Source organism: Notolepis coatsorum (genome assembly GCF_963971535.1).
Source record: "Notolepis coatsorum genome assembly, chromosome: 16".
Taxonomy (NCBI): Eukaryota; Metazoa; Chordata; class Actinopteri; order Aulopiformes; family Paralepididae; genus Notolepis; species Notolepis coatsorum.
The window spans coordinates 3,698,355-3,718,217 of NC_140180.1; the positions used below are offsets into that span (position 1 = coordinate 3,698,355).

General features: G+C 45.1%; 1 protein-coding gene across 3 annotated transcripts in view; it reads right to left on the reverse strand.

Annotated features, from left to right (window-relative positions):
* The window catches only part of bcorl1 (BCL6 corepressor-like 1), a 67,475-nt gene that overhangs the window by 38,958 nt on the left and 8,654 nt on the right, over positions 1 to 19,863 (reverse strand). For 2 of the 3 annotated variants that reach the window (XM_084331831.1, XM_084331830.1), the window contains exons 2-4: positions 19,069 to 19,150; positions 15,940 to 18,963; positions 13,680 to 13,812 (exon numbers count right to left, since the gene is read on the reverse strand). In XM_084331831.1, the coding sequence (XP_084187957.1) occupies positions 13,680 to 13,812; positions 15,940 to 18,963; positions 19,069 to 19,074 (3,163 nt within the window). In that variant the 5' untranslated portion in view covers positions 19,075 to 19,150. The remainder of the gene's footprint in view (positions 1 to 13,679; positions 13,813 to 15,939; positions 18,964 to 19,068; positions 19,151 to 19,863) is intronic. The other variant, XM_084331832.1, reaches the window with a different exon arrangement.

Consider the following 19,863-nt stretch of genomic DNA (forward strand, 5'->3'; position numbering starts at 1 on the left):
TTACGGAGTTGATGATGTTTTTGAGTTTGCAGTGAATCCACAGCTAAAGAGATTGGTCTTATCGGGTATCACAGTAGCTAAAAAGCTGATCGCATCACGCTGGTTTCAACCGGAAAAAATGTGCCGTAAAGTTTGGTTTCTTACATATCTCGATGTAATTTATCAAGAAATATCTACAGCAAGAATTCTGGGTCTCAATGAATCCAAAATGTCAATGTGGTTAGAAGTGGTGGAGAGAATAAAAGCTAGCTTATAATGGTAGTGTCTGTTAGGTGCGAGGGATAGGGGTACTTCTCAAGGTGGGGTCCGGGAGGGGGGGGTTCGAGCTGAGCATATGTGTGTAGGTTTTTTAGATAACAGGTATTAGGGGTATATCTTATATAAGACAACTAACTAAAATGTGATCTCATTGGATGTGCCCTGACAATTAATGCTTGTATATCTTATCGTGTGTTGTCATGTTTGTTTATATGTTTGTTTAAAAAATAATAAAAAAATAAAATACAAAAAAAAAATTACGGAGTTAAAATTGTAAATTGTATAGTAGTGTACATGTCTTTTTTTTATCAAGCACATCTTGTGTCTTACCTATTTTTTTTTTCTATGTCTATTTTATTATTGCACAATCGATGCAGGCATGACCACCCGCATTTCACTGTATGCCCTGGTATGTATGTGACAAATAAACCTCTTGATTCTATGATTTTTTTTTATCCACTTTTTCTCCTTATTTTTCTCCCATCCCAATTTCGCCTCGCCAATTCTCCCTTCAATTCTACCCTCCCCTGTCTCGAACGTTGCTAGACCATGCCTCCCACTGGTCGGCTGCAGTGAGGACGAAGCCTTGCATCACGTGTCCCCTCCCTTCGGTACACGAGGAGGCAGCCGTCGCATCTTTTCACCTGAACAGCGCGATCTCTCAGCGGCGAGGAGTAACGCGTGGGAGGCTCACGCTGCCCCCGATACTTCCTGATTCTGCTGTACAGGCGCACCAACCGACCTGTAGGAGTCGCTGTCCACAACGTCCAATCCCCACCCACCAGCTTTCCCACCCCTAACACTGCCAACACTTAGCCGCCCCTTGATTCTTGATTCTGTTCCACATGGTGCTTTTATACATCTCTTTTATCCACAGCGCAAAACAATATGTACATGCTGGTTAGTAAATATATATGACTGCACACGCTGGTTAGTAAATATATATGACTGCACACGCTGGTTAGTAAATATATACGACTACACACGCTGGTTAGTAAATATATACGACTACATGCGCTGGTTAGTAAATATATACGACTACACACGCTGGTTAGTAAATATATATGACTACACACGCTGGTTAGTAAATATATACGACTACACACGCTGGTTAGTAAATATATACGACTACACGCGCTGGTTAATAAATATATATGACTACACACGCTGGTTAGTAAATATATACGACTACACACGCTGGTTAGTAAATATATATGACTACACACGCTGGTTAATAAATATATACTACTACACGCGCTGGTTAGTAAATATATACGACTACACACGCTGGTTAGTAAATATATACGACTACACGCGCTGGTTAGTAAATATATACGACTACACACGCTGGTTAGTAAATATATACGACTACACACGCTGGTTAGTAAATATATATGACTACACACGCTGGTTAGTAAATATATATGACTACACACGCTGGTTAGTAAATATATACGACTACACGCGCTGGTTAGTAAATATATACGACTACACACGCTGGTTAGTAAATATATACGACTACACACGCTGGTTAGTAAATATATATGACTACACACGCTGGTTAGTAAATATATATGACTACACGCGCTGGTTAGTAAATATATGACTACACACGCTGGTTAGTAAATATATACGACTACACACGCTGGTTAGTAAATATATACTACAACACACGCTGGTTAGTAAATATATATGACTACTAGGGATGTCCCGATCACGTTTTTTTGCTCCCGATCCGATCCCGATCATGTGATTTTGAGTATCTACCGATACCGATATTTCCCGATCCGATCAAAATTATTTTTTTTATTTTTTTTTATTCAACAAACATGACCATGTTCACGTCTTAAACTCATACTGAGGCCTTAGTTTTGGTTTTAAATTGCATATCATCATTCATTTATTTATTGTCACACAGAGCAGAAGAATTTTGCCAAAACAAACCAATAGTATCCAGCTGCAGAACAGCAGACCAGCCACACTCTCAGACCCAAACGCATTTCCTTTGATTTAATTATACATCAAATGATTTATGAAGTTAACTTTTCACCTGGATAACGTCAACATTCAGGGTGAATGTAATGTGAGAAATTGGGATAAAAAAAATTTAAATAAAAATTATTTGGGTCTGAGATTGTGGCTGGTCTGCCGTTCTGCAGCTGGATACTATTGGTGTGTTTTGGCAAAATTCTTCTGCTCTGTGACAATAAATAAATGAATGATGATATGCAATTTAAAACCAAAACTAAGGCCTCAGTATGAGTTTAAGACGTGAACATGGTCATGTTTGTTGAATAAAAAAAAAAAAGTTAAAAAAAAAAAAAAAATCATTTTTTTTTCTTTTTTTTTTTTTTTGCCGATCCCGATCTTCGGAAAATCACGTGATCGGCCCCGATCCCGATCACGTGATCGGATCGGGACATCCCTAATGACTACACGCGCTGGTTAGTAAATATATACTACTACACGCACTGGTTAGTAAATATACACGACTACACACGCTGGTTAGTAAATATATACTACTATATGTACACGCTGGTTAGTAAATATATACAACTATACACACTGGTTAGTAAATATATACTACATGTACATGCTGGTTAGTAAATATATACTAGTCTACTATATGTATGCTGGTTAGTAAATATATACTACTACATGTACACGCTAGTTATTAAATATATACTACTAATTTATATATAAATGGTGCATTTATATAGTGCTTTTATCCAAAGCGCTTTACAACTTATGCCTCACATTCCCCCGTTCACTCACACGTTCACACACAAACGGCAGAGGCGACCATGCAAGGTGCCGACCTGCTCATCGGGAGCAGTTAGGGGTTAAGTGTCTTGCTCAAGGACACTTCGACACGCTGCCAGGGAGGAGTGGGAATCGAACCAGGAGCCTTCCGATTACTAGGGGTGGGACGATACATCGATCCAGATCGATACATCGATGTAATTATCAACGATCGAATCGGATCGATGCGATGTAATAAGATCGATTCATATCGATACTCTTATTTTGAAAATCCTGTGGCGAGTCTCATAACTGATTGTGTTAAATGGGCATATGATATCATCTCATATCGATCGCAGGCACCTGAATCTAATCGTATCGTATTGTATCGTGAGAGACTTTGTGATATCGGCAAATATCGTATCGTTGTCCAAAGAATCGATATCGTATCGTATCATGATGAAACTGGTGATTCCCACCCCTACCGATTACCAGATAACTGCTCTCCGTCCTGAGCCACTGTCGCCCCCCCAGACATAGAAAACACAGAAGAATAGCGATTTCTTAAAATATATGAAAAATGCAGCAAGCAAACAATGTGGGCGACCATTTTCTAGCTACTTAGCAGCGCGTGGAAACTACCCAGACCTCTCCAGATAATTGCAGTCGATTTATCTTAAAGTGAAAACAAATGTGTTACGAGTTTGTCACGCCACAGAAAAATGTGTTATTAACTACCAGGCCAAAATTTGAATGATTAAAAAAAAACGTCAACCATTATTAATAAATCTGTGGGGGCGCGGTCAGATCACGCTTGATGGACCGCTCCCTTTCAGATCAAGTGCCCATTTTATTTTCCCATTCAATCACTATCTAAAATGCTTTGCTATAAACGACCAAATCGATCCAATGAATCCTACTTCGTTAGAACGCTTGATTCGTTGATTTTTATTTATTATTATTTTTTTTTTATGCCAATTGTTTTAGCATTTTCCATTCATATACATGAAACGGTTAGCATTAGCTTTGCTATGCTATACTTTTGAGCTAATATAATATCAACTCTGGGAGAACAATGATAATGCTCATATCTTTATATTCAGATTAAATTTGATTGCCTATATTTATGTACTATTTAGTCTGTCCATACCTGTACCCCCCCCCCCCCCCCCCAACCCAATGCTGCTATGAATTTCCCCAAGGGGATCAATAAAGGAATATCTTATCTTATCCGGACTGTAAAGGATCATACCAGTCTAATTTAGATTTCTCTCCGTTGTCCCCGTCTTTAATACTTTTCGTGTTCACAGTAGGGATGCACCGATCCGATATTGATATCGGCCCCGATATCACTAAAATAGGTAAAAAAAAAATCTATATATATTTATCCACATCCGTCTGTACATACCTGCATAATCCTTGTTACATATGTGTAGATACTAGGGCTGTCTTAAATACTTCGAAGCTTCGTTCGATGGCATGAGCTTCGAACATTACAAAAAAAATCGAAGTGTAAATATATATATATATATATATATATATATATATATATATATTTTTTTTTTTTTTTGCCTCCAAAATGCATCTCCAATGGAATATCCCTTGGAGTTGTACACGACGGCGACGCCACACAAAACATTAATAAGGCTATGCCTATGCTGCTATGACTAATGTGTTACCAAGTTGGCTAATTTAATTGTAATCATCTGGTAGGTGCATTGTCTGATATAATTATAAATTAAATATAATATAATTGTTTGCTTGATAGACAAAGGTTGCAACATAATTATGTAATGTCATGTCGTTGGCTGTGAGAGCAGCCCCACTGCACCCCTTGTTGGCTGCGTGCGTCACAGTCACGAAAGGGGCTACTTAATGAATTAATCCAATCCACTTTATTTATAGAGCACATTTAAAGACAAAAAAATTACCAAAGTGCTGTACAAGTCCCACAACATAAGATAAAATTAAAAAAAATAAAAGAAATATATTATAATAATTTTCTTTTTCTTTTTTTTTAAGCTTCGAGTTAAAATCGAAGCTCGGCCCCGAAGCTTCGATTGCCAAAAAAAGCTTTGAAGGTCAGCCCTAGTAGATACTATATCTATATCTGTACATATCCCTTACCTACTCTTACTAGTTACGCTGCTGGCCAGTATGACTTACTACCATAGTGTCTTTATACCTGTATCACTGTACATATTAATACTACAACTCTGTACATACATCTGATTAGCACTATCGCTCAGCAGTACTCATTTATATATTTTATACCCAGTTTAATAACCTGTAAATTGTATATTACTATTGCGCTTTACCGTTACATTTGCACTTATTTTCGTTTGAATCTAATCTAAACAAGCTATTTAAATTCGTGCCACAGCCGGAAGCACCCAGGAGTCAATAACAAGCGCACCCGATGAGGAACTTTGACATGTGGGGCTTCTGGTAGAGTGTAGCGAGAATTGAACGCTATGGCGGTTGGCCCGAGTTACATTATGCCAAGCGACTTTCAAGTCTCGTGGAATATTTTAACCCTTTCACCACCACACTACAGAAGGTTAACCCTTTACTATCACACTACAGACGGTAGTGAAAAGGGTTAACCCTTTGTCGTGTGGCAGTGAAAGGGTTAACCATTTGGTAGTGCGGTAGTGAAAGGGTTAAGAGGAGATCAGCTGAAGAAAAGACAAACACTGTATTAGGAGAGGTCAAACGTTTCTCTGCCGTCACAGAAATCGGTGGTGGAGCCAATATTTATTTAAATAGCATATTCCACCTCTGTGAGATGGTCTACTCTACAACATAAGACAATCAAAACGTAATTAACTAAATAAAGAAATTATCATTTTGTTACAGCACCTTCCTGTAATCACTTGACCCGCTATAATCCAATATAATTATAAATCGATCATGGAAAACGGTCTTTTGGGCCTCAGAGAGGATTGTAAACAGCAGAGAGAACGAGAGGATTGTAAACAGCAGAGAGAATAGCAGAAAACTCAAAAGTCCCGAACAGAAAGAATAATCAGATTCCAGAGGGTTGTAGTCGAGACTCGGGGCAACATTTAGATGTAAAAACCTCGTTGTTGGCTCCTGTTTAACACTTTAACCGCCGATGACGTGTTTAGACGTCATTCCTAGCCATGCTCATTCTGCCGAAGACGCCGTAACTCGTCTTTGATATCAATCATTCAAAAATCTGTGATCGAAATTAGGGCTGGGCGATATGGCCAAAAACGTTATCGTGATAAAATAATAATAAAAAAATCATATAACTCGATATCGATAATTATCGTCGATATACATTTCTGTCAAGTTTAATTAACTTCTTATGCCCGGCGCGACGGGCTATTAATAGACTCACTTGTTTTGCTCCGGTAGAACGAAGCCGTCACTACAAGACGAGTTGGAGAGCCGTCGCGTGTCGAGCCAACCCTTTGAGAAGCGTTGTGGTCCCGGCTTGAATTTTCCATGAATGTGTCCAAGTCCATAATCCATATAAATCCATTTTGTTATATCCAACACAGTCTGAATGAATGTTTTTTGTGATTATGCCGAGTGATTTCAAACCACCAAAACTGAATGTCTTGTCTCGAGTTGATGTCGTCATCAGTCCGCGCACCTTCTTCTACGCAGTAAAGACGCCCAGTGCATAGATTATTATATTCCACCAGGGGGCAGCCTACCGCCACTGGATCAATGATATCCAAGCTTGGAAAATCGATATATCGAAACTTTGCGACCACGTTTCATGTTTATTTCGAGGAAATAATTTATCGCAATGATTATCGTTATCGTTTTATCGCCCAGCCCTAATCGAAATCATATTTCTCCTCCGGAGACATGAGATGTACTGGTAAGCTCCACTCAACTGTCTAACGGTTCAAGAGCGCCATCCGGTGGCCGATCGGCAGATCGGCCAAGAGGGAGGGGCGCGCCAAACAGGAAGTGCTCATCCATAATCCGTCCGGGCAATCGCGATCAGTAGCCGGACCCCATCTCAACACACTGGATAATCAATCGCTCGCCCTAACTCAATAAACAACGTTATTTGGACGTATATAGTATTATACAACCTGGAAATGGTTCATCAGGATCAACATCCCATAATCGACGAAAACTGTCTACTCCACGCTCATCCCCCAACGGCGCAAGGAACATACGGTAAGATCCAGCGTTATTTTCTAACGTATTCCATATAAACTGCTCTGATGACCATATGACCCACACTAGACGAATGGTATAACGTTGCCCATGGAATTATAAACGCCCCCTCGCCCATCCGGTCAATATCAGATGATACGTAGTAACTTCTAGAACCACGTCCAGTTGAAATTTTTCATCTGGCAACGATCGCTACCAAACTGTATTTGATCATCAATATAATGCATTTGGAGCTATAAATCAAGTTCTGGAGAAAGCTGCAGAAAACGATAAAAACATACTTATACTTTAGACCATATTTTAGTATGAATATGTGAATGAAAAAGTATATCGTTGCTACACCCTGAACAATGGATATAGGACATTGAATGGGCCATAATAATGGCAATTTAGCAATAGAATTAAAAAAGGTATAGCCCTGCAAAGAAGGGGAACTTCTCCATAGACAAATAGAGCTGGCTAGGGATGGTAAATTATGAATTTGAACCATGGCGATCAAAGTGTTAAGGGGAGCAGCCGTTTGAATGAAAAACACTGATGCCATTTTGACAGGTATTTCTCCAACAAATCACCAACCGACAAACGCCATTGTGTGGCACTGGGGTTTGGCTACAGTTTGAGTGGCTGCTTGTTCGACCAACTGAAAGTACCGAAACTGCGTTCTGAATATAACATTGTGGGCGGAGCTCCCATTTGATGACATCACGGTAGCACGTTTGACCTTCCTACACCGTTTACACCTACGAACACAAAACTTCATTTAGTTTCAAACCTTTATTTCAACTCGTGAGACAGAGGTTACCCTCATTTACAGCGACGACGAGCTCACAAAACAAGACACAGTTTATCAGCAATTTCATACATGGGCACAATAAATAAGAATAAACCACACAAAATCAGTTAAAACTAGGGATGCTCGATATTGGCTTTTTTACCGATACCGATATACCGATATTGTCCAACTCTTAATTTCCGATACCGATATAAACCGATATCAACCGATACCGATATATGCAGGGTCTCCCCCCCCCCCCCCTCCCCAAAAAATGGAATAATTTCAGGCAATTAACATTACATATCTTTTGTCGTGGAATTAACACAACATTATGCATACTTTTGACAATAAATAAAATCTGAATTTGTTCTTACTTGCTTGCCTGGGTAAATAAAGGTTATAGAAATGTAAAAAAAAAAAAATTGAAAACGATACAGATATTTTCCGATATCACATTTTAATGCCGATATCGGCCGATAATATCGGACATCTCTAGTTAAAACAGTTACAAGTCGACACACAGTGGTCAGAGATCATACTTTTAAACGCAGCAAGAGAAGGAAGAACCTTCAGCTTCAGAGTCAGTCGGAGGACGTTCCACAGGTGTTGGAAGCATCAAAAGGAAAAGGCAGTTTTTCCAAGTTCAGAAACTAGGGAACTACTAATGTATTAAAGACGAGGGCAATGTCCATTAACACTTTGAATGCCCATCACGAGATATCTCGGGTTATCAGCCCGCGGGTTGAATGCCCATCACGAGAATTCTCGTTTTCTTTTTTTTTATTAGCGATCATGAATTCATATTTCATCAACCGAGTCTACCGTTGGTAACCCTGCCCCGCCAGGCGCTCAGATGTTAAAAAAACGCCCCCTATGTCTCCCAGATGGTAATGCACCATTTTGGATTGGACTCAATGAAAATGGATGAGAAAAAAAAACTCCGGAATCCACATTTTACTTCTCACGCATGTAACCGGAGCCGATCAGATTCATTCTGGACCCTCAGCACAGCGTGTAATATGTGTTTTACAGTATACACGTTGAATCAATAAAAGGATTGATTTTTGGAATAGCGATCAGGAATTGGAATAATCCATTTGGATACCATCTGATCTCAGGTAAGGAATCTATTTTACCAGTCTTAGGATAATCAGACCCGTTTTCACGGAGATATAAGCTTTTCCCCTATAATGTGATATGGCTGTTTGACTGTAAGAGCGATCAGGAACTGAGAGAATTGATTTTCAGCGCGCGGCACCAGCGTGCACACGTACACATATACTATCGATAATCTAGCGTTTATTTGAAAACGATTCATAAATAGGCCGAAAAATGACAACGTTCTAGAATATTACGGTACAGGGCGATTATCATGGAATCTTCTTTTTTTTTGTGAAAACGAGGGCTTTTCAAAATGCTATAAAACGGAAATGAACCGATAAAAAAACAATCCGCTTCGACAATGTTGACTGGAAATGAGTCATTGATAATGCGACGGGCAGATTAGACACATAGCCATAATTTAAAACATAGATTAGGCGATATTAATGCTAACATTGCAGTGGATGGTGGGCATTCAAGCACTAAATGTGCGCCCCCTGCTGGGCACTGAAAGTGTTAAGGGTGAGAAGTCAAAATTAGACTGGTATGGTCCTTTAAGTGTGCAACTATAACTGTGAGGTCGGCCCACCAGTTACTGTATACCCTATAAATGGCTGTGAATCTGACACAGCTAAGAGCAGCTGCATTTCAGACTCATTTGAAAATGAGGACTATCCGCCTCTTTGAAATCTCTCCGAGTGGGATTACATGTCTGCAGTTTATATTATTAGCGGCCGTGTTCAAACGCTCTGCTGTGATGTCATCAAATATTTATTTTGTCAATTTGTGTGCTGATTTTATGCCCATGTTCATTTTATACTAATTGCTGTGTGGTGCACTCTGGACTGCGGTCCATGTGTGAAGAAAGTGCTATTAGTATAGATATTTATTAGTTATATTGTATAAATGTGTGCATTGAAATGTCTGTAAAGTCTTGATGACATTGAAAATGAGGGTGACCTCGATTGTAATTGAGAATAAATAAAGGTTGATGATGATGATGATGATGATGATGATGATGATGATGATGATGATGATGATGATGATGATGATGATGGTTCGTCCGTTGATGATTTGTTGGGAGAAATACCTGTCAAAATGCCATCAGTGTTTTTCATTCAAACGGCTGCTCCCCTTAAACAGGAGCCAACAACGAGGTTTTTGCATCTAAATGTTGCCCCAAATCTAGAGTCAATCCAGACTACAAGTCTGTGGAATCTGATTATTCTTTCTGTTCGGGACTTTTGAGTTTTTAACCAAAAGGAGATGGGTGCGCCGTCACTCATTAGGAACTCAATGCAGCCAAAGCCACGCGAGCGTTCTCTCTGCTATTTACAGTCCTCTTGCACTGCTATTAACCCTTTCACTGCCACACGACAGAAGGTTAACCTTTCACTACCACACTACAGGAGGTTAACCTTTCACTACCACACTACTACAGAAGGTTAACCTTTCACTACCACACTACAGAAGGTTAACCTTTCACTACCACACTACAGAAGGTTAACCCTTTCACTACCACACTACTACAGAAGGTTAACCTTTCACTACCACACTACAGAAGGTTAACCTTTCACTACCACACTACAGAAGGTTAACCTTTCACTACCACACTACAGAAGGTTAACCTTTCACTACCACACTACAGAAGGTTAACCTTTCACTACCACACTACTACAGAAGGTTAACCTTTCACTACCACACTACTACAGAAGGTTAACCTTTCACTACCACACTACAGAAGGTTAACCTTTCACTACCACACTACAGAAGGTTAACCTTTCACTACCACACTACAGAAGGTTAACCTTTCACTACCACACTACAGAAGGTTAACCTTTCACTACCACACTACAGAAGGTTAACCTTTCACTACCACACTACTACAGAAGGTTAACCTTTCACTACCACACTACTACAGAAGGTTAACCTTTCACTACCACACTACAGAAGGTTAACCTTTCACTACCACACTACAGAAGGTTAACCTTTCACTACCACACTACTACAGAAGGTTAACCTTTCACTACCACACTACTACAGAAGGTTAACCTTTCACTACCACACTACAGAAGGTTAGGTTAACCTTTCACTACCATACTACAGAAGGTTAACCGTCTGTAGTGTGGTAGTGAAAGGGTTAACCTTCTGTAGTGGTTGTGAAAGGGTTAACCTTCTGTATTGTCACCGTGAAAGGGTTAACCCTTTGGTAGTGTGGTAGTGAAAGGGTTAACACTCCTCTCTGAGCTCACAAGGCCGTTTCCATGATGGATTATAATGGATTATAGCGGGTCAAGGGATTGTAACAAGGTGCTTGTTGCTCTAACAAAATCATAATTTCTTTATTTCACTAACTAATGTTTTGATTTTCTTATGCTAATAAATATCGGCTTTACCACCGATTTCTTTAACACTTTGAGTGCCAGGGACGCGTTTTGTCGTTAGTTCATGCCGCCAACGCTATATAGCGTTTGTTTGTCGTATTTTTTTTTATTAGCGATTTGAATTCATAATATAATATAATATCAGTTTTTATTATTTCATCAATCGAGCCTCACGCTAGTGTTGCAGACTCTCTCTGAGCTAAATTGGGAAAATACCACCCCCTATCATCTCTCCCTGTGTAACTGCACCCCATTGGTTTAGACCAGGGATCGGCAATAGGCGGCCCGCGGGCCGAAATGGGCCCACCAGCAATAATTTCTGGCCCGTCAGGTTATTTTGAGAATATGATGTTTATTTTACGCGCAGGAAATATTCACTCGTTGTGACGCCAGAGTGTCTTTTGAAGCTGTATCTATCTATTCATCATATCTATGGCTGTCACTATAGCCAATTAAAATGCTAGAAATGGTCACATGGACTGGGAGAACCAATGGAATTTCACTTTCACTTCCGCGTTTGGGATGCCGGCGAGCGAACGTTTGCAAAAACAAAACAAACGTCTTTGAATAACTTCTTTGCAATGCAACGGGGAAATATGATGAGCCAGAAGAGGAGCCTACGACCTATAGCTTATTTTAATAAACAGGAGTCATTCTTAAAATACGGGTTTATCGCAACAGGTAACTCTTGCAATAAGCAACCGGTGACTCTCGCTTGTTGACATGGCAACACGAGCAAGCAACTGTGTTCAAGTTGGGTGGGCATTCAACGCGAGCGGACATTTAACATGTTATTAACATGGATTTTGGAGGACCGAAGCAGAAACAATATTAAGTCCAGGGCAGGGCTGCCTGCATTATGCCGGTGAGTGTTGTGTTTTAATAATAATAATAATACATTCGATGTATAATACACCCGCTGTGGTGCTTAAAATCAAATGCACCCTACTGATCTCGATTTATAATGCGAGCACCTGCATTAAAATCAAATGACTGATCTGTTCATGTGTAATGCACTGTCTGAGAGGCACTTTATAATAGAAAAAATCCAGATCCAGCCTTCTCATGTTACTCTCCGGCGAGGCATCTGAAGAGATCCAAGTCTTTGCCGACCCTCAGAACAGCGTGGATTATGTATTTCCAGCACCCAACGCTGAATCAATAAACGCGATCGATATTTGGAATGGCGATCAGGAATTGGAATCATCTTTTTGGATAACATCTGATCTGAGGTAAGGAATCTATTTTACCAGTCTTAGGGTAATCAGAGATTTTTTCACAGATATATCAACGTGTCCCATATGTGTGTGTGTGTGTGTGTGTGTGCTCGCTGATCAGGAAATAAGCTAATAGATTTTTCAGCCCGCTTCCCTAGCGTGCATAAGTACACATATACTATCGATAATCTAGCGTTTATTTGAAAACGATTCATAAATAGGCCGAAGAATTACAACGTTTTTGTGTATTCCAGAATATTCCAGTAAAGGGCGATTATCACGGAATCTATATATTTTCATGAAAAACGAGGGCTTTTCAAAATGCTATAAAACGGAAATGAACAGATTAAAAAACAATCCGTCTCGACAATGTTGACTGCAAGTCATTGATAAACGACGGGCAGATTAGACACATAGCCATAATTTAAGACAGAGATTATGCGTTCACAACGCTATCATTGAAGTGCGTGGCGGCATTCAACCATGTTTTGACCATGTTATGGCCGGTAATCAAAGTGTTAAGAAATATTTTTGGTGATGGCAGAAAAACTGCATTGTCCGGGTGACAGTGGCTCAGGAGGTAGCGCGGCCGTCTGGTAATCGGAAGGTCCCCGGTTCGATTCCTGCTCCTCCAGACAGCCTTGAGCAAGACACTTAACCCCTAACTGCTCCCGATGAGCAGGTCGGCACCTTGCATGGTCGCCTCCGCCATCGTTGTGTGAACGAACGGGCGATTGTGAGACATAAATTGTAAAGCGCTGTATAAATGCAGCCCGTTTACCATTCATATCATTATTATTATTATAAGAAACAAAAGTAGTGTGCATAGTGCCTCGCACACCTACGCGGCCGTCCCGGGCTCGCCTCCCGCTCCCGGGGGATAATAATTTGTTGCATGTCTTCCCCACCTCTTCTCCCGTTCACCCTCTCCTCCTCTGTCGGTCATGTCTGACCATGAAAAAGCAATAAATGCAAACAAATATATATAATAATCTTTAAAAAAAATTAAAATATTTAAATAAACAAAAGGCTCACCTGTTTTGTTGGGAGTTGCCTGCTCCCCTTTGCTGAAGCCGCCCTTGTCTTTTGGCGTCTCCCCTCGATTCTGCGGGGAAGGTTCCGGAGACAGACTCTGCTCCTCAGAGGCAGGTGGACATCGTTTCTTCTGCTGGAACACACAGGGGACAGGGTGAGTCCGCTACACGGGACACTACTGACTGACTGCCAGGGGACAGGGTGAGTCCGCTACACGGGACACTAACTGACTGCCAGGGGACAGGGTGAGTCCGCTACACGGGACACTACTGACTGACTGCCAGGGGACAGGGTGAGTCTGCTACACGGGACACTACTGACTGACTGCCAGGGGACAGGGTGAGTCTGCTACACGGGACACTACTGACTGACTGCCAGGGGACTGGGTGAGTCTGCTACACGGGACACTACTGACTGACTGCCAGGGGACAGGGTGAGTCCGCTACACGGGACACTACTGACTGACTGCCAGGGGACAGGGTGAGTCCGCTACACGGGACACTACTGACTGACTGCCAGGGGACTGGGTGAGTCCGCTACACGGGACACTACTGACTGACTGCCAGGGGACTGGGTGAGTCCGCTACACGGGACACTACTGACTGACTGCCAGGGGACTGGGTGAGTCCGCTACACGGGACACTACTGACTGACTGCCAGGGGACAGGGTGAGTCCGCTACACGGGACACTACTGACTGACTGCCAGGGGACTGGGTGAGTCCGCTACACGGGACACTACTGACTGACTGCCAGGGGACTGGGTGAGTCCGCTACACGGGACACTACTGACTGACTGCCAGGGGACTGGGTGAGTCCGCTACACGGGACACTACTGACTGACTGCCAGGGGACAGGGTGAGTCCGCTACACGGGACACTACTGACTGACTGCCAGGGGACAGGGTGAGTCCGCTACACGGGACACTACTGACTGACTGCCAGGGGACTGGGTGAGTCCGCTACACGGGACACTACTGACTGACTGCCAGGGGACTGGGTGAGTCCGCTACACGGGACACTACTGACTGACTGCCAGGGGACAGGGTGAGACCGCTACACGGGACACTATACTGACTGCCAACATCTGATGGTGATGAAGAGCAATACAATAAAACAACAAGAATACCGATAAGCCCTCGGAGGTTGAATCATCAAATCATACAGAGGAAGAACAATGTGACAAAGGGAAAAAGAAAAACATATATATTATATATATATATATATATATATATATATATATATATATATATATATTAAGGCTGTCAAAGTTAACGTGGTATTAACGCGTTATCGCCCGATTCTATTAACGCCACTTTTTTTTTTTTTTTTTTACTAGACTTCACTCAGGTGTATTATTGATGCTCTCATTGATACTATGTTTGTTTCTGAAGTGTGTGTGTGTGTGTGTGTGTGTGTGTGTGTGTGTGTGTGTGTGTGTGTGTGTGTGTGTGTGTGTGTGTGTGTGTGAGAGAGATAGAGAAAGAGAGAGGGGGGTGAGAGAGATGAAGAAGGGGCAAGAGAGAAAGAACTTGAAAAAGATCCGTTTAAGGTAGAAAAATAAATAAATAAATAAAATGCGAACTATGGACAATCATGCGATTAAATATTTTAATCGATTGACAGCACTAATATATATATAAAAATGTAAAAAAAAGAACATAAATAAATGTGTATATGTTTTGTACATAAAACTATGAAACGTTCGTAACCTTTGCTAAATGATATACTGAATTATGTTTCTTTTTTGTGTGTAAATTATGTAATGTAAAAAGGGTAGGCAATTATAAGCCTCGGCTTCAGCCTACACCTTTTCGGTAATTTTATCTTTTTCGTTTTTATTTAAAAAAGTTCTAAGACTTAAAAAAAAAGACAGAAATAAAATCATACTTCAAAAAAAACATTCTAAAGATTTGTCTGTTTCTCGTTTCTTGAAAGCCGGTTGCTGTTTTTTTTAATTCCTTTATCCTTCCAAAGTAAGATTGGTAAAAATTATTTATGGCATAAGCATCGTAAGCGCTGGGCGCTCAAGTAGCACACCACGTACTGTGCTGCGTCGCAACACGGCCGTCCCGGGTTCGACTCCCGGACCCCGCGACCCTTGCCGAATGTCTTCCCCCCGTCTATCTCCCATTCTTCCTCTCTCTCTCACTACCGGACTGCCCAGAAGTAAAAAAAAAAAAACAATAAAAAATCTACCAAAAACATAATAATAAAAAAAAATAATCATAAGCGCTAACGTCGATATAGACACATGATTTACCTTTTTGGGCCGGGACACCTGTTTGGCGGGAGTGCTTTCCTTGTCTGGTTTCTTCTTTGCCGCTGCCTTCTTCGGTGGCTCGGGTGGTGAACTCGCCTTCGCCGGCTTCTTAGGAGCGAGTTTCTTTAGTTTGCCGACTTTGGCGGGAGAGTCCTCTTTGGTTGTGTTCGTCTTGCTCCCGACGTCGCCCTCCCCTCCGCTCTGGCCCGTGAGTATGGACAGAACTATGCGTAGGGGCTGGGCGGCGGGCTTCGAGGCGATCTTTTTGAGTCCCGCGTGTGGTTCTCCCCGGCTGGCATGTTTCTCCGTATTGTTCTCCCTGGTCTTCTCGCGCCGGGTCACGGTCGGACTTAAATCCTCTTGAGACGACGTACCAAGCGGCCTCCCGTCTTTCTTCTCCGTCGTGGACCTGAACGGCGGATATTCAAAAGCGCATGTCTGTTTGGGCGTCTGAGCGTCTTGGCCCGCCGCGAGCGGACTCCCGTCGGCCTTTCTGGACGCGACGGGCACGGGACGAGCGTAACCCTCGCCGGCTAACGCCGTCGTCTCGAGAGCTTTCTGCTTCACGATCGACTCGAGGTTAGACAGGGGCGATTGATTGATTCTCTCCCACTTTTCATCCTCCATTTTGGACGGGCTCTGGTGGTGGGCATTCTGAAACTTGGAGCCCTCCGGAGTTCCAGTACCCTTGGCCTTCAGGGACCCCTGCGCAACCTTCCTCTGAACAGAAGCGCCTTGGTGAGGAAGGAGGGCCGACTGCCACGCTGCGTTGGCGACGGAAGCGCAGTACTGCACTGCCGTTTTGCCGGTTCCGGGCTTCTGCAGAGACTGCGCGTTGGCAGAGCCCGCGAGGGCCGTGGACAGTGCTCCTTTCGAGGGACACGTCTGTGTTATGGCCGCGCTGTTGCTGTTCACATGCTTCCCGCCGTGCTGGTTGCTGTTCACGTGCTTCCCGCCGTGCTGGCTGCCCTTCAGGAGATAGGACGGCCTCTTCCCTCTCGAGGCCAGATGTTCCCCTTGATCGATGATGGATATAAACTCCTGCTTGGCGAAGTTCTGATACTCGTCTGCGAAAGTCCCCGTCCCGTCTTTGCTCCGCAGGGTCGACGCCAGGATGGGGCTGGCCACTCCGACGTAGGTTCCAGGGATGTTCTTGATGGAGTCCTGCGAGGATCCTTTCCCCCAGGCGTTGGCCTTGGCCTCCGGCGCCTGGTGGTTCAGAGGCCTGCTCGACGGCTTCTGGTGGGATCCGTTCCGGTGGGTGTTTGGTAAGATGGGGTACTGCGCAGCCGAGCTGTAGCCGGCGGAGTGAGCCCTCTTGGCGCCGATGGCGGCGTCTCTCTGACTCGAGTCGTTGCGGTGGAGCTCCGTCGCGGCGTTCGGAGGAGGGTCTTTCACGTATTTCTGACGTTTCGACTTGACTGACAGATCGAGCGGCACGTCCCTCGGCTCGATCGGGCACGCGAACGCGCGGTCGTCCACGACAGACGGGGGGGGCTTGGGTTTCGGACAGCCCGCGGACGCCTTGTCCACGCTGCCGAGGCCCTTCTCCGCGCGGTTCAGCCGCGGTCTGCTCTGAGTGGCGATACTGGCCAGCGTGGCGCCGCAGCAGATGGCAGCGGGGGTGGGGGACAGAGTGAAGCAGGGCGGTGGGGCGGAACCCAACGCCGGGTGCTGTACGGGGAGCGGGGCGGCCGGTGAGGCCACCACCGAGGCTAAGGACTTACGCTCTCCCGCGGCTTTGGAGTTCTTACCCGACGTTAGGTTGCATTTGAGCTTCGACGCCGGGGCGCCCGCCTTTTTCTCCGGGGCGGGGGTCCGGCCCACGGAGAAGGGGTACGGGTAGGTCCGCTGCAGAGGGGTGCCCCTGCCCTCCGAGCTCTGGGGCTGAACCTCTTTCTGGAACCGGTTGGCCGTGGCCTCTCGCAGCGCCGCGATCTGCCCCAGGCGCGGCGGCAGGGTGATCTTGCAGAGCGGCGGGGCGGTGAAGTTGGCGACGGGGTGGAAAGCCGCGGGCTGAGCCGCTTTAAACAAGGAGGAGCACTGGAAGCCGGGCGGGAGACCCATCGCCGGCGGAGCTTGCGGTGATTTCTTACCGCCGCGGAGGCCCGCGTTGACCGACTCTTCCGCGCCGGCCTTGGCGCCGCTGCTCGCCCGCCGGGGCGCGGGGCACGCTCCTCCCGAGGCGCCGTCCACCTGGAGCTTAGGGGCCTCCACCGCCTTTTTGTCCGTCCTCTCGTCGGAGCCGGCGAGGGGAGGAGGGGGGCCCTGCGCCGGGGCGTTGGTGTTGTTGTTGTTGAGCCGCTGCGGTGCCGGGGCCTCGGGGCCGTGATCGTAGCCGCTCGGCTCCAGGCGGGCCTTGCAGTCTGCCACCGCTGCTGCTGCGCTCTGGTTCTGCTGGCCGAGGGGAAGGCGATCGTAGCCACTCGGCTCCAGGCGGGCCTTGCAGTCTGCCGCCACCGCTGCTGCGCTCTGGTTCTGCTGGCCGAGGGGAACGTGATCGTAGCCACTCGGCTCCAGGCGGGCCTTGCAGTCTGCTGCTGCTGCGCTCTGGTTCTGCTGGCCGAGGGGAAGGCGATCGTAGCCACTCGGCTCCAGGCGGGCCTTGCAGTCTGCCGCCACCGCTTCTGCTGCGCTCTGGTTCTGCTGGCCGAGGGGAAGGCGATCGTAGCCACTCGGCTCCAGGCGGGCCTTGCAGTCTGCCACCACTGCTGCTGCGCTCTGGTTCTGCTGGCCGAGGGGAAGGCGATCGTAGCCGCTCGGCTCCAGGCGGGCCTTGCAGTCTGCCGCCGCTGCTGCGCTCTGGTTCTGCTGGCCGAGGGGAAGGCGATCGTAGCCGCTCGGCTCCAAGCGGGCCTTGCAGTCTGCTGCTGCTGCGCTCTGGTTCTGCTGGCCGAGGGGAAGGTCTCCGCGGAGCTCGGCGGGCAGCGTCTGGGGGGGGTTCCCCACCATGCTGGCAGACGCACCGGTCTCTCTGCTGCTCACCGTCTCTCCATCCCCTACATTCATTAGTGTGGGATCCACCTGGGGGAATAAGAGCGGCGCACACACACACAAGGTCGACACCAATTAGAGGAGGGAGAGGAGCGCTCTGATCCGCACGGTGTCACGGTAATGGGAAATAATTACCTGCATAGGTGTTGCTTTAACCCAGCATCCCTCGAGTGGCGAGGGCTTTGAGTGAGAGGGTTCCTTGAAACACAATGGTATACTGTTGAATGGCAAAAGAGAGAGAGGGGGGGGGGGGGGGGGGGGTTAGTGTGATCAATGACAATCGGATGTCGCTTTAATTTCAATTCAAATGAAAGATTTTCACGTAATCTTCGGCGTGGGATTAGGCGCGTTCGAGGGGCGATTGATTCGGGAGTCGACATCGCGGGGGGGGGAATTGAAAGCCTCCTTTATGCCAGATGACCTCGGAAGCCACAACACATGTCACAATGTCCTCAAGAGCAGGGAGATGATTCACACGAGGAACCGGTGAAGCCGGCGTTCAATTTGAGGAACACGCTTGTGATTTTTGTTTTTGGCAGTCTCACAAGTCAGCGGCGGCGGCGGCGGCGTATCTGGTGAAAACGTTCCCACCCGCGTGTCGCAACCGGCGCCGTGTGCAAGTGATTTCCCCTGAAGTAAAAAAAAAAAATAATAAAAAAATATTTACATTTTAAAAATAAAAAAATTTATAAAATGAAACAAGATGCAGTGCTTCTTCCAGAGCGAGGGACAGCGGTGGCGTGTCGGGGGGGCGCTGACCGAGCCGTGTGTGCACTGCTGCAGGGCGGACAGACGGAGACGGAGAGGACTGTAGCTGGTGGTGAGTCAACTCCTTCGTCCTGCGCTTTCCTACGTGACCTCTGCCCTCCCAAGTTTTGATTGTTGCTCGTGTGTCGCTGACGCGGATATCTACAAAAACATGCATAGGCG